We start from the raw sequence: 14,330 nt of genomic DNA, 5'->3' as shown, positions 1-14,330 counted from the left end.
TGGCAGGCGGGCATTCCCTCCAATGGCCATTGGAGCAACTAAATGACCTCCATTTGTCTAAATATACATAGGGATTAAGGAGAAAGCGCAAGTAACATTTTCTTTTCTGTGGTCCTTTACAAAACTACTGTTTAGATAAAATATATATAGTTTTAAAAATTACAATAAAAAAAAACTATTGATTTTCCCTGCTAGAAGGGCTATATTAGATACATTGATTTTCATAGATGGGTAGACATGAATATTAGTACCAATATTATCTTTACTGAAATGTAGTAAATACTTCACCAATTGTTTCTGCATTAAACTTCTCTAAAAACTACACTATGTATTTTTTTCTGAAAGCATGTGTTTATGCTATAGCCCTGAAGCTGTTATTTGTAATGCAGTAACTGTCCCACACCATGTTGGGACACGTAGTGCAGGGTTATGACAGGAAGCTGTGCGCACAGGATGACAAAGACCCCGAGCTCGGAGTCCCAGCTGTCACACCCTCAGACTGTCTGCAATAAACTGCCGCAGATACACTCACAATAGGCGGGCCGCGTGACTATGGGCGTTGACCACTCGCGCGTCTCTGGCAACGGGCGGGGGCAGTTGTAAAGGCTGTGCGCGCGCGGCTTCCCAGGAGTGCTGGCGGTCGGTGCACGCGCAGTATCCCAGGGTTACCGGCTGTTGTATAGGGCGCTCGGGCAGGTCGGTGAGGGACCAGCTGGGGGAAGATGGACGAGTTTCAGACGGCGGAAGAGGTGAAGTGTCCCGACAATTCCCCTAGTATAGAGGGGCAGGTCAGGCCTCCGGGCTGTGTTGTGTACAGTCCTTGTCTGACTTCCACGTAGCGGATATGAGGCGAGGGAGATATCCGCAGCCATTAGGACTGTCTCCTCCTCGTGGGGTGAGGGGGGCCTGGCCTTCCCCCCCCTGTGAGCGAACTGCTCCGAACTATGAGTGATGGCAATGACTGCTAACCGCCTCCCAGGTCAGCCAGCAGCATGGTGAGAGCCAGACTCTCCATCCATGTGCCCGCGGTGACCTGACACCCCGAGGGCAGAGTCCTGCGATCTGATACCATGCTGGGGTTAACACAGTGTAAACATAGACTGCTTAAAGGGACAGTATGGTCACCCAGAACACTCCGGCTGATTGAAGTAGTCTGGGTGTCCCTGTCACACTTAGTCCTGCAATATAAAACATTGTAGTTTTAAAGAAACAGCAATGTTATGTTGCAGTAATAAGACAGCCTTTAGTGTGGGTAGACTATGTTTGGCACTCCAGATGTTGTGGACTGTAGTGGCTCTACCAGACAGCCACTAGAGGCGTTCCCGGGATTTTACCAGACTTTAGGACAGGGGTCCTCAAACTCCGCCCCCCCCCAGATGTTGCTGGACTACAACTACCATGATTCTTTGGCTATCTATGTAATTCAAATAATCATGGGAGTTGTAGTTCAGCAACATCTGGGGGGCTGGCGTTTGAGGACCCATGCTTTAGGCCAGCTCATGCTGGACGTTTCAGTATCTGTTAAAGGAACACTATAGTCACCTAAATTACTTTAGCTATATAAAGCAGTTTTAGTGTATAGATCATTCCCCTGCAATTTCACTGCTCAATTCACTGTCATTTAGGAGTTAAATCACTTTGTTTCTGTTAATGCAGCCCTAGCCACACCTCCCCTGGCTATGATTGACAGAGCCTGCATGGAAAAAAAACTGATTTCACTTTTTCAAACAGATGTAATTTACCTTAATTTTATCTCAATCTCTAAATTGAACTTTAATCACATACAGGAGGCTCTTGCAGGGTCTAGGAAGCTATTAACATAGCAGGGGATAAGAAAATATTAATTAAACAGAACTTGCAGTAAAGAAAGCCTAAATAGGACTCTCTTTACAGGAAGTGTTTATGGCAGGCTGCGCAAGTCACATGCAGGGAGGTGTGACTAGGGTTCATAAACAAAGGGATTTAACTCCTAAATGGCAGAGGATTGAGCAGTGAGGCTGCAGGGGCATGTTCTATACACCAAAACTGCTTCATTAAGCTAAAGTTGTTCAGGTGACTATAGTGTCCCTTTAAATCCCCATTGGAAGATTTAATGCTAATACTCGCAGCGCATGTGCAGGAGGCAGGGTGCCAACCCAGCACCCAGAGACATTGGCACTGGATCGGATAAGTGACTCAATGGTTTTTTAACCCTTTGCATGCTGGGGGGATGGGGGGGTGAGGGTGAGGGTGAGGGAGTGGGCGACCAGAGGGAACTGTAGTGCTAGGAATATAGATTTATATTCTTGGCACTATAGTATCCTTTTAACTGTCATAAGTGATGTAGAAGGTATAATTCATTTGAGTTTTTAGGGTTTGATCTTTATTCTAGTGCCTCTTTACCAGTGTCCTAATTAGTAAAGACCATGCATTTCCCAGTAATCAATACATTATTATATTGATTTATAACAAGATTATTATAACATATTACTCTGATATGATATATAACCAAGAAACCGTTCTGATGGGGACACTCAAGGCAGTATTTTAACCAATTTTTCAATTTATTAATCTATTTCCTCTGATAAAATCTGTTGTCTGCTGCTATTGCTTGTAATCTGTAAACAAGGCACTGAGCACTAGATGTAGTTTAGTTGTCAAAATTATTAAAGTTACTTGACAAGTATTCAGCCTCTATGGCCTGGTGAAAGGAACACTCCATGCACGATAAGATGTAAAACTGTTTTAGCAGGGTTTGACAACTTACCTGGATACTGGCCAACATCTATGCAGCACCTGTCATACCATTTATTTCCAGTAGAAGAAGACGAATGTTGCTTTGAAGCAGAGCAAAACTGCAATGATTGGCTGCTTAGCACTTTCAGTCAATGATCGTACTGCATTGCTCTAAGCCTGGTTTCCCAGCGGAACTCAATTAAGTTATCAAGCCTTGCCAAAATGGTTTGATATCTTACTGTGGAACTTTGCCAGGGCATTCGTCTCACCATAATCACTACATCAGACTTTAGTGGTCATGGTGTTCAGAATGTACCTTTAATGTGTTAAGTAGCTTTTAGCCTGCATTTTTCTGGAATGAAAGTAGTCAGCTGTTAGACTGTCTCAGAGACAATTATTGGATTGTCTATACCAGTAACTTAGGAACAGTACAGTGTGCATGCTGTAGAACAAGGGTGTAACCCTCATTTGTTATGGAGCGTCAAATTTAACATTGGAGTGGGCTGGCTCCAAGCATTACAATGCTTTTTATTTGTAATGATTTGAGTGTTTATTGGAAAAATAATTAAGTGCCATAACTGTTTTTCTCAGTTTAGTGGTTCAGATGCTACAAGTTTATGGCGGGATTCCAACACCCCTAATAAAACAATTTTGGTGAAATTATCATGCCTACCTATTGCTCTTTAACCCCTGAAAGATGGTGGGCGTTCTATGCCATCCTTTTTTGGGCGGTCCTAAACGCCGGAGGGCGACATAGAACGTCCCCACTGTCCAGGGGACTTACCGGGTCCCCGACGATCCCACGACGGTGGTCGCGATCCGGGGAGCTGCCTGGGAACTGAGGCAGCCCCCTTCTGCACGATCCGGCTCTCCAGGGCCATGTGATTGCGAGGTCCTTGCGATCACATGGCCGGAATAGCCGGCTCATGCAGTGCCAGCAGGGGGACTGCCTGAGCTTTCAAACATTTTATACATGATTAAGTAATTTCATTAATTACAATTTGAGGGACTTGCCTGACAACGCAGGCAGAAAGTCCAGAGAATATGGTTTTAACCCCTTCAGCGCCACGGGAGGGGGACCCTGAGGGTGGGGGCATCGTCAGGGCACTATAGTGTCAGGAAACCCGCTTACTTTTCCTGACACTACAGTGATCCTTTAACTCCCTCCAAAATTTTCAATTTCAAACTATTAAATATAAACCAATGCTGGAGGGAATGTGGACAGGTAGGCACACTTCATAAAATCTTTTGGTCATTTCCCAAACTCACACAATACTGGAAAGATATACAGACATTAATTGGAATCCTTACCACTTTAATTCCAACCTTAACACCTACAATGTGTCTCCTGAAGAAACTCCTGGATGGTTTACAAAAGCTACAGAAATTATAATCCGTCATATCCTGATCTCAGCCATACCTCGATACTGGAAATCGGACACTATTTTTTCTATAGCTGAGGTGTTAAACAATATATTAGAGATCAAGAGGTGTGAATTGGCCTCTAGAGCACCCTCATACACTCTGGAAAGGTATGAATGAGGAGTGGGACGTCAGAAAAAGGTATTCACTTTAATACTTACCTCACTTGACCAGACTCCAACCCAGAAAGATTTACACTATAACTTTCTTTTTTTAATTTTAATTATTTTTTTTTATTTTATTTTTTTAAACAAAACCGGATACAGCAGATCTGAGATCTTTTTATTGTTTGATATAATACATACCGTAATTGACATGTTTATAACACATACTATTTCATCAACATTTGCAATTAATACTGGAAACATTTGCTCCTTGTATTCCCCTGTTTATATATGTTTTAATTTTGTTTATTTGTAATTCATACAGTGTTGTTGTCATTATTGTTATTGAATAACTTTTAATAATAAAACATTTGCAAGAAAATAGGCTTTGCCCAAGTCTGACAGAGAATGGTTTACCAAAGTACGCAAACAAATATCAACACGTGATGCAGTTCATGTTTCATACCATAATCTTCTCATGCGTAATGAGATGGCAAAAGCTGTTTGAAACTATACCTTTTGCTTGAATTAGATGTGTACATGAGGCAAAGCAATATCTACTTTTCTTTGTAAATATATACTGATTTGATTGGAATTTCATGAAAGGATTAAGATTCTATGAGTTTTATCAAGCACGTATCATTATAATAAATCAAAAGTGGCAGTGCTGCTTTCTTATACTTTTTTTCCTCACACAAGATTTTTATTGTATTCATTCTGCTTCGGGTCCACATTTTGTTATATCAGAGTGCAGTCCATATTTACAACTATATTATAAATAGCGGTGACATGTTTGTGTTATAGTAGAGGAACGGATTGTTATGACCACACTTTTATTTATTTTTTTCTTTATTTTTTTTCCAGTCCTCCTTTGTTGTGGATGAAGTAACTAATATTATTAAAGAGGTAAGATTTACAAACAAAAATATGCTTTAAAGCGGCACTGTCATGCCGAACTTGCCTTTCCTCAATCTCTTCCTCTTCTCCCCCTCTCTCGGCATCTGTTATTCTTTTCTTCCTGTCTTCTTTAGTTTTCTTTAAAATCATAAGACAAAGTAGGGACTCTTTGCCTTATGGAGGATTCCTCCGCTTGACCAGCTCTGACCAGCGGAGGAGCAAAGTGTGCTTCATTTCCGCTGGTCAGAGCAATTTTCCCATGATCCCTAGCTTTCCTCCCTGTTCCCACAATGCTTCCTGTCAGTATTGCCGAACGTCCTGTCACTTAGACAGAACGCCGGCAAAACTGCCGAATTGCATCCTAACAGAATGAGAAGAGAAGAGTTTCTCCATTGGTGTTAGGATGCAATTCGGTACTTTGATCGTATCGGAATTTCATTCTAATGAATGAAACTCCGATCCTATTCATTGCCGCGGCTGCATCTTGCAGCCGCTTAGTAGATAACTCCCTAATTCCCACGGTATCAGGGAGCTATCTACTAAAAGGCTGAAAGACCTAAACTGGTCTTTCAGCCAACTTTACTAATACTAAGTAAAGATGACTTAGTATTAGTAAATAATATGCCCCTACTCGCTATACCGCGAGTAGGGGCATGTCTAGTAAGCAGTGAGCAGCCTGTGGCTGCTCACTGTAAAAACAAAACAAAAAAAAACTATTGCCCCCACCCCTAAACGACGGGTGGGGGCCGTAAAGTAAAATAAGGGAGGGAGACCTATTGTCCCCCCCGGCCCCCACCCCTGAGTGGTGGGTGGGGGCCATAATGGTAATAAAGGGGGGGGGACCTACTGTCCTCCCCCCCCCCCCCTGGCCCCCACCCCTGGGCGGCGGGTGGGGGCCATAATAGTAGTAGGGGGGGGGGACCTACTGTCCTCCCCCCCGGCCCCCCACCCCTGGCCGGCGGGTGGGGGCCATAATGGTAAAAAGAGCGGGGGGACCTACTGTCCTCCCCCACCCCTGGGCGGCGGGTGGGGGCCATCATAGTAATAAGGGGGGAGGACCTACTGCCCCCCACCTCTGGGCGGCGGGTGGGGGCCATAAAAGTAGTAGGGGGGGGACCTACTGTCCTCCCCCCCTGGCCCCCACCCCTGGGCGGCGGGTGGGGGCCATCATGGTAATAAGGGGGGGGGGACCTACCATCCTCCCCCCCCGGCCCCCACCCCTGGGCGGCGGGTGGGGGCCATAATAGTAATAAGGGGGGGGGACCTACTGTCCTCCCCTCCCCCGGCCCCCACCCCTGGGCGGCGGGTGGGGGCTATAACGATAATGGGGGGGGCCTACTGTCCTCCCCCCGCCCCCACCCCTGGGCGGCGGGTGGGGGCACTAAGTAAATCCCCCCCCATCAAGGTGACTAGGGGTCCCCAAGCCCCTAGTCACCCACCCCCCACCCAAATAAAAAATGCCCCTACCTACCCCCCTCACCCTAAAAAATAGTGAGGGGGGAATAAAATTGCTAACCTGTAAAGTAAAATTAAACTTACCATTCAACGTCTTCTTTTTTCTAAAATCTTCATTTTTCAGCCCCAAAAAAGGCCAAATAAAAAACCATCATAGCCGTCGAACTAAAAATAAAATAAAAAACCCGACGAAAAAGAAAAAACCTGAGCGCACAAAAAAATAATCCATCTTCACCCATGGAGGGCTCCGCGCAGACTGAGCTCCGCCCTGCAATTAGGCTAAGAACACTCTGATTGGTGGGTTTAAGCCAATCAGAGTGCTCTTTGTCATTTTACAAGCGTGGGAAAGTTCTTTGGAATTTTCCCACGCTTGTAAAATGACACAGAGCACTGTGATTGGATGGATTTCAAGCCATCCAATCACAGTGCTCTGTGTCATTTTACAAGCGTGGTAAAATTCCAAAGAACTTTCCCACGCTTGTAAAATGACACAGAGCACTCTGATTGGCTTAAACCCACCAATCAGAGTGTTCTTAGCCTAATTGCAGGGCGGAGCTCAGTCTGCGCGGAGCCCTCCATGGGTGAAGATGGATTATTTTTTTTGTGCGCTCAGGTTTTTTCTTTTTCGTCGGGTTTTTTATTTTATTTTTAGTTCGACGGCTATGATGGTTTTTTATTTGGCCTTTTTTGGGGCTGAAAAATGAAGATTTTAGAAAAAAGAAGACGTTGAATGGTAAGTTTAATTTTACTTTACAGGTTAGCAATTTTATTCCCCCCTCACTATTTTTTAGGGTGAGGGGGGTAGGTAGGGGCATTTTTTATTTGGGTGGGGGGTGGGTGACTAGGGGCTTGGGGACCCCTAGTCACCTTGATGGGGGGGGGGGGGGATTTACTTAGTGCCCCCACCCGCCGCCCAGGGGTGGGGGCGGGGGGAGGACAGTAGGCCCCCCCCCATTATCGTTATAGCCCCCGCCCTGCGGAGCTCAGTCTGCGTGGAGCCCTGAAGATGGATTATTTGTTTTGCGCTCGGGTTTTTTCTTTTTCGTCGGGTTTTTTTTTTGCGCTCGGGTTTTTTATTTTATTTTTAGTTCGACGGCTGTGATGGTTTTTTATTTGGCCTTTTTTGGGGCTGAAAATGAAGATTTTAGAAAAAAGAAGACGTTGAATGGTAAGTTTAATTTTACTTTACAGGTTAGCAATTTTATTCCCCCCTCACTATTTTTTAGGGTGAGGGGGGTAGGTAGGGGCATTTTTTATTTGGGTGGGGGGTGGGTGACTAGGGGCTTGGGGACCCCTAGTCACCTTGATGGGGGGGGGGGGATTTACTTAGTGCCCCCACCCGCCGCCCAGGGGTGGGGGCGGGGGGAGGACAGTAGGCCCCCCCCCATTATCGTTATAGCCCCCGCCCTGCGGAGCTCAGTCTGCGTGGAGCCCTGAAGATGGATTATTTGTTTTGCGCTCGGGTTTTTTCTTTTTCGTCGGGTTTTTTTTTTGCGCTCGGGTTTTTTATTTTATTTTTAGTTCGACGGCTGTGATGGTTTTTTATTTGGCCTTTTTTGGGGCTGAAAAATGAAGATTTTAGAAAAAAGACGTCGAATGGCCACAGGCTGCTCACTGTTTAGTGGACATGCCCCTACTCGCGGTATAGCGAGTAGGGGCATTGGGGAGATTTTAATCTCCCTTGTGCTATTATGGGGGTCATATTGACCCCCATAGAGTGAGGGGAGGACCTGGGGGGGCTAATGAAGTGGTGGGGAGCACAGCTCCCTGCCGCTTCTGTCTTTACATATTACAAGGAGGGAGCTGCACGCTGGTAGCTCCCTCCTTGTAATAAACCGATCGAACAAACGAACACTGATACACAGTGTTTGTTTGTTCGTTTGATTTTTTTCTATTCATTCATTCGTCTGTCTGAATGAATGAATGAATGAATAGGTGAAATTCCCGTTCGCATGTCCAGGTGTTTCACTGGGCATGTGCGGGAATCTCACAGTCTGTGTAGTGTGGGCAGATGACGTGTCCCACAGGGACTTCACCTACCCACACAAAGATGGCGGCGCCCTGAATATAGATCGGGGCAGAAAATAAAGAATAAAAAATAGGTAATGTGGGGGTTTTAGGGGCATTTGGGGGTGACTAGGGGGTCGATTGGATGTAGTGGAGGCGGGAGGGGGGTTAAAAAAAAAACGGAATTCGGCATGACAGTGCAGCTTTAACCAAAGTTAAATAGGCTCTATCACTATGGCATGTCTGGATATCTTGCAACAACCCACAAAAGTTTACCGAGATCCCCAGTTGTTGAAAGTTAGAAAAACTTACCTGAAATTGGACCGCTGCCATCTTCTTTCATCATGTGTTCCGCTGCCATCTTCTTTCTTCAACTCTTGTTGCTTCAGGAGCTGCATCAGTGCTGTATTCTCATGCATGTGCAACACTGACAAATGTGATTGCGGTTTCATCCATACACAAAGTCTTGCAATCTGCAAGAAGAAGCCTGCTTGGCTGTGGGAATTGACAAAACTTGGCGGCAAAGCTCGCCTTTCCTTAAATTTTAGATTTGCCCTTAAGACAAACTTAAGTCCATTTGTCTTGCTATCTTTTGACTGCGTTGGGTTTTGAGTGAATATCCAACACAGTCAATACGAGTATTGTATAAGAATTCTAGCTGCTTTAATGCAATACATTGAGTTATTGATATGTAGTATAAATAACTACTTCATTTTCCTAAATATATAATTTTGTTTTGGAAAGCTGACAAAACACAAACACTGTCTTGCATTATTAAGTTTTTTTACAAAGAGAATTATAAAGAAATATAAAAAATGTTCCTGTTCCAGTCAGAATTTGTATAAAAGGTCCTCAAATATAACGATTTTATGTTTGTTTACTGAATCAAGCCACAGACACATTTTGATTGTTGTTTGTAAGTAATTATCAAGATCAATCTCCCATGGCCATTATATTGCACTGTGTTAACAATTTTTTGTTTTTAGTCCATAGAAAGTGCCATAGGTGGAAATGCGTATCAACATAATAAAGTCAACCAGTGGACTACCAATGTGGTGGAACAAACCCTCAGTCAGCTTACAAAATTAGGCAAGCCTTTTAAGTATATTGGTAAGTAATCGCTCCATTTAAAGTTTGGCATTTTGCAGTTAAGGCTTGACAAACCAAAGAGTTGGGATACCACATCTCTTTGAAATGTTGTTGCTGGCACCTAACAATTACGTTTTTCTGTAGAGCTGAGTGTATCTTTTGCTGACTCCTTTAATGTGTGTCCAGTACAAACCCCCTTGAACCAGCAGCATTTAATAATAGCAATTCCACAAATCAAAACTGAAACTACAAAACTAAATATATTAAAAGCATGCTGTTGGCCATTTCTATAACCTCTATAAAGGTAATTTTTCATTTATATACAGTGTTTAGTCTTGGTCAAGGCCTGGGCTGCATGGTAGAGAATGTAGCAGTTAACTGTCCACCGGTATACATTACAGTACCTGCTATTCAAACCATAGATCATAAACATAACATTGAAAAGCAACATTAAAAAAAAAAAAACTAAAAACTAAACAAAACTAGTGCATTTTGGTTTTACCTGCCATTACTGAAAAATCATCTCAGGGTGGTGTATGGTATTGAGCACTTTAGTGTCCCATCAAATAAGTGTCCTGATAAAAATATTGGGATGCACATAGACCTAAAGCATAAAGATCATCATTCCCTCACACCAGTAAATACTATTGGATCATTGTGGGTGACAAAGTGGTATTGGAAAAGTATAAGAAAATGAAAGGAGGTGGCAGAAAAACACGGAGAAGGAGAAAGGCAAGTGGATAGGGTGAATGGGAGAAAGCGTGAAAGAAGCTGAAAAAGTAAATTAGAAAGTTGATTTATCTTGGACTGAAAGTCTTCTGATGTCTAACATGTGAGCTAGTGTGTCCTTGTTATCTGCCCAAGCTTCCTTGGAGGTGATAAGCAACTCTTTCACCTTACTTATTCCCTCCACCTGTTCAAACCATTTAGTGAATGACCGTGGCGACATGGACCGTGTCGTATTTTTGTTGTTGTTTTTTTAATAGACTCCATTGCTGATTCTATAACACTGGCCTCCCACCTCAACTGAAGAGGTTGTAACTGCTCGTCTAAACCTCTTGGCAAACTGAGGAGTACCCACCGAATTGGGGAACTTTTCACTGTTCATTGCTAAGGGGACTAGTGCAAATTTATACCCCTCTAAAATCAATATTATAGTTAGGAACTGTGAACCACTGTGTCATAGTTAAGTATGAGCTTCATAAGGTGGCCAAGAGGGAGGAAGAATGAGGTGATATCTAACAAAACTATATATTTTCTTCTTGATAGTGACTTGTGTAATTATGCAGAAAAATGGTGCAGGACTTCACACAGCAAGCTCCTGTTTCTGGGATAATGCAACAGACGGTAAGGACAGTTTTAATGGCAATGAATTATTATTATTAGGATTTTAGGTAAATTAATTTTTTTTATTTATCCGGATAGAATCAATACAAGACTATTTTACAATCCTGTTTTAAGAACAGGTGGTCTCTATTTGCATAGATATACCTTTTTACAAATGCTCATGTGCATAATATTCTAATGTTAACCTAATACAAATATCCTTAACAATAGCTTATTTTCAGAATCCACAAAATCTAATTTGTGAAATTACCTAGTAATTGATCGTTTTAATTTTGCATAAAACTCGTAATTCATTAATTGCTTTAAAAAAAAATTCTATATGAAAAAGTCCATTAGAAATGATCTTTCACACAATATATACCGGTACATGTACAACTAACTTGTCATTTCTTTCTTTGTCTATTTTCTACAGGGAGTTGTACTGTGAGATGGGAGAACAAAACTATGTACTGTATAGTCAGTGCCTTTGGACTTGCAATATAGCTTTCAATCAAGAGCAAGACATTGATTTATTTTGTTCTCTGTCGCAAACTTTACTTTTTTACATTTTGTTTTTATTTAGATCACTGAGATTTCACTGTGTAAGTGTTGAGTTACACTGTTTTCTAAAGTCTTCAGCTTAAATGTATTTACAAGGTGCTATTACCTGAAAGTGCCACTAAAAACATGCTTAAAATGAAATCCCTAACACACTAATTGTCACTTTTAATAATTTAACTAGTTCTAAATAAATTATTGTTGAAAACACAATTTCTATTTTTATACATGTTCTTTTACTATAGTTTAAAGCTCTCTGCTGTACTGTGAATTGTCATCGTCGTCATCATCAACTCTTTTTGTTTGTTTTTCTTCCTCACACTCATGAGGGAATATCATGGAGAGTTTTGTATCTTGGTGATTGTAGAGAGTTGACTGTGTACTGTCAATAAACAAGTTAATTGAATTGTTTATAAAATGTTTACCACCAAAGCACGCAATAGCATTGCACAGCAAAGTTAAATGTTGGTTTATTAGAGTACCAAATCTGGCAATTAAAGGGATGTTCTAAGGGCTATATCTATTTCAGCTTATCCAGTCTCTACATGTTTATGCTACAAGAAGAGAGTTGTAACTGTTGACTGTTTGATGGACAGAGCTTTAAAGTGAAACTACAATCTCCACTCCTGTTTTTTAAGTTTGTCAGAGTAGTGAAACATAATCGTATTTGCTGTTCCTGGCCCTAACCACTTCAATAACCTGGAATAGTGGTAGGTTTTAGTGTGGTTCTTGCTGTGATCCATCAATCCAGTTCCCCTTAGAGATAAGCATTGGACACATACACAAGATCCAGTGTCTGTAAACTTTGCATGTCCACACCAGACATAAAATACATTAAATTACAGAATCCACTCTAGTGAAAAGCATCTAGTGGTTATTTGTCTGAATTCCTCTAGAGATGTGAGGATTGCAAAATAAAAACAGTGGTGATTTTAAGACATTTTTTCATCTGCAGGAGCAGCATCCATGCCCCAAAATAACTTCATTAAGGTGAAGTAATTTTGGAGTATAGTGTACCTTTAAGTTTGGCTTATTTGTTGTGATATTCAAGTGCTTAATTGTATATGGTGTAATCTAATATAAGAACGCCAAGTATATACTAATGCCTAACTAAGCATGAAGAGTATTTAGGTATACTAAATTTACTTCTGCATTATTAGTATGTAACACCATGAGAATATGCATGGCATTAGAAGCATCAGTAGTTCTAGGTGTTTATGGGTCAAATCTTACATAGTTTGGTGCAATTTTATGTTTAAACCACACCACCTCAAGACATTTTTTTGTTTTTTCATTGTCCTGATATCTGCATGCTTTTCATTCGCCTGTATACCTGAAAGGGAAAAAAGTGAATAATTAAGAATGAAACAAATTGGGTAATTCACTGAATCAGCCTTGTGAACCCAGAAAATAAATAGTTGATAATTTTGAAACTGAAATGTACCAAGTTTTATTTATTTTGTCATGATTTTTAGAATGGTTTCACTCTTCTAACCTAGACTAACTAGATCTCCTCTATGAGTAGGAAATGTAAAGGTTATGTAGAAGTCATTCTGTGGGATTTTATTTATTTTTACAAACTCAAAGTCTAGCACAGGCCAAATAATCAAGGTTTAAGTTTGTGTGGGCCGCAAAAAAAGTACCCCCCTCTGGCCAACAAGCAGAATCCACTCACATTGCTGCAGCCAGTATGTGACTTTGGAGTCTGGCTTCTGGTATACCCCAAATTGCGCCTTCTGCACGCTGTGCCAAAGCGGATCCTCCCGCCTGTGAAGGTGGAGCAAGTCAACTTCATGGTGTAATGTGACGTGGCATTGCGTGCATCCGTGCACCTTCAGGTACTCCATTGTCCGGCTGCGGCCATCGCGACACCGACATACTCACTGACAGACACTCACTGACAGACACCCACACACATTCTTGCACACACTCACATGATTCCCTGGGGTTCAGTGGGGATCTTCTATCTGGAGATTTCCTTCCTGCTCCCTTGTGCGTGGTTTAGTGGTGCTGGAATAAGACGTCCTATTCCGGCATCACTACAGACGGCGGGAGCAATGAGAAGCAGGCACCTGCAATCTGGAGAAAGCAGGTGCCTACTCTGCTTTAACACCAAGCATGTATTCGCGGCACGCTGGGCCGCAAAGATGTCCATTGTCGGCTGTGAGTTTGACATGCTTGCTTTACAGTGTATGATACCTATGTGTTGTATGACAAGTTTACTCTGATGTATAACGGATGCTCAGTTCTATTTTTGCACTGCACTACTGTATGTGACATGTTATTACAGGCATTGGTTACAAGAAAAAACTGCTCACCAATATTTAAGCTTTGCATTAACCCATTAACTAGTTATTTTTGTTCAAAAGTAAATGCAGCATTTATTTAAAATGAGTACATTTTGTAAGTTTATTCCTTGCAGAAATATTGAGGTGTTAATTATTACATTGTGCTGTATCTCTGGTCTTTCAATACTTAATAGAGACTCAAAAAAATCATAGAAGCACAACTTGAATTCTGTCAATAAGGAGTTGGGCCACTTGATTTCTGCAACCTTAGATACGCCTCCCCTGGCAACTTGTCTACACGTTTTCTGAAAAAACATGCTTACTTGGAACGTATTGTATGTATGCAGGCAGTCCTTATTTTAGACATTCTTACCTCTTGCTTTAATTGCCTGGTTAAAATGAGAAATCAAAGCTTTCAAGCCTTCATATGCACAATTCAGTGTCCCAAAGAATAGGACAAGTTAACAAC

General features: G+C 42.0%; 1 protein-coding gene across 1 annotated transcript; it reads left to right on the top strand.

Annotated features, from left to right (window-relative positions):
* The first annotated feature begins 549 nt into the window (after positions 1-549).
* DYNLT1 (dynein light chain Tctex-type 1) lies at positions 550-11,786 on the top strand. Its single transcript, XM_063441211.1, has 5 exons — positions 550-749; positions 5,106-5,147; positions 9,587-9,710; positions 10,959-11,036; positions 11,449-11,786. Exons 1-5 carry the CDS (start codon positions 723-725, stop codon positions 11,517-11,519), a joined length of 342 nt encoding a protein of 113 aa, XP_063297281.1. The 5' UTR covers positions 550-722; the 3' UTR covers positions 11,520-11,786.
* Positions 11,787-14,330: the final 2,544 nt, after the last annotated feature.

The sequence above is a fragment of the Pelobates fuscus genome, chromosome 2, assembly GCF_036172605.1.
Source record: "Pelobates fuscus isolate aPelFus1 chromosome 2, aPelFus1.pri, whole genome shotgun sequence".
NCBI classification, from domain to species: Eukaryota; Metazoa; Chordata; class Amphibia; order Anura; family Pelobatidae; genus Pelobates; species Pelobates fuscus.
The sequence above is the reverse complement of the archived record's forward strand: the minus strand, read 5'-3'. Positions and strand labels throughout refer to the sequence as shown.

Bases quoted from the DNA above. Each gene is read 5' to 3' on its own strand.
- DYNLT1 (XM_063441211.1), top strand. From the start codon at position 723: ATGGACGAGTTTCAGACGGCGGAAGAG. The intron at 750-5,105 runs GTGAAGTGTCCC...TTTTTTTTCCAG, and splicing joins AGTTTCAGACGGCGGAAGAG to TCCTCCTTTGTTGTGGATGA. The intron at 9,711-10,958 runs GTAAGTAATCGC...TCTTCTTGATAG, and splicing joins CAAGCCTTTTAAGTATATTG to TGACTTGTGTAATTATGCAG.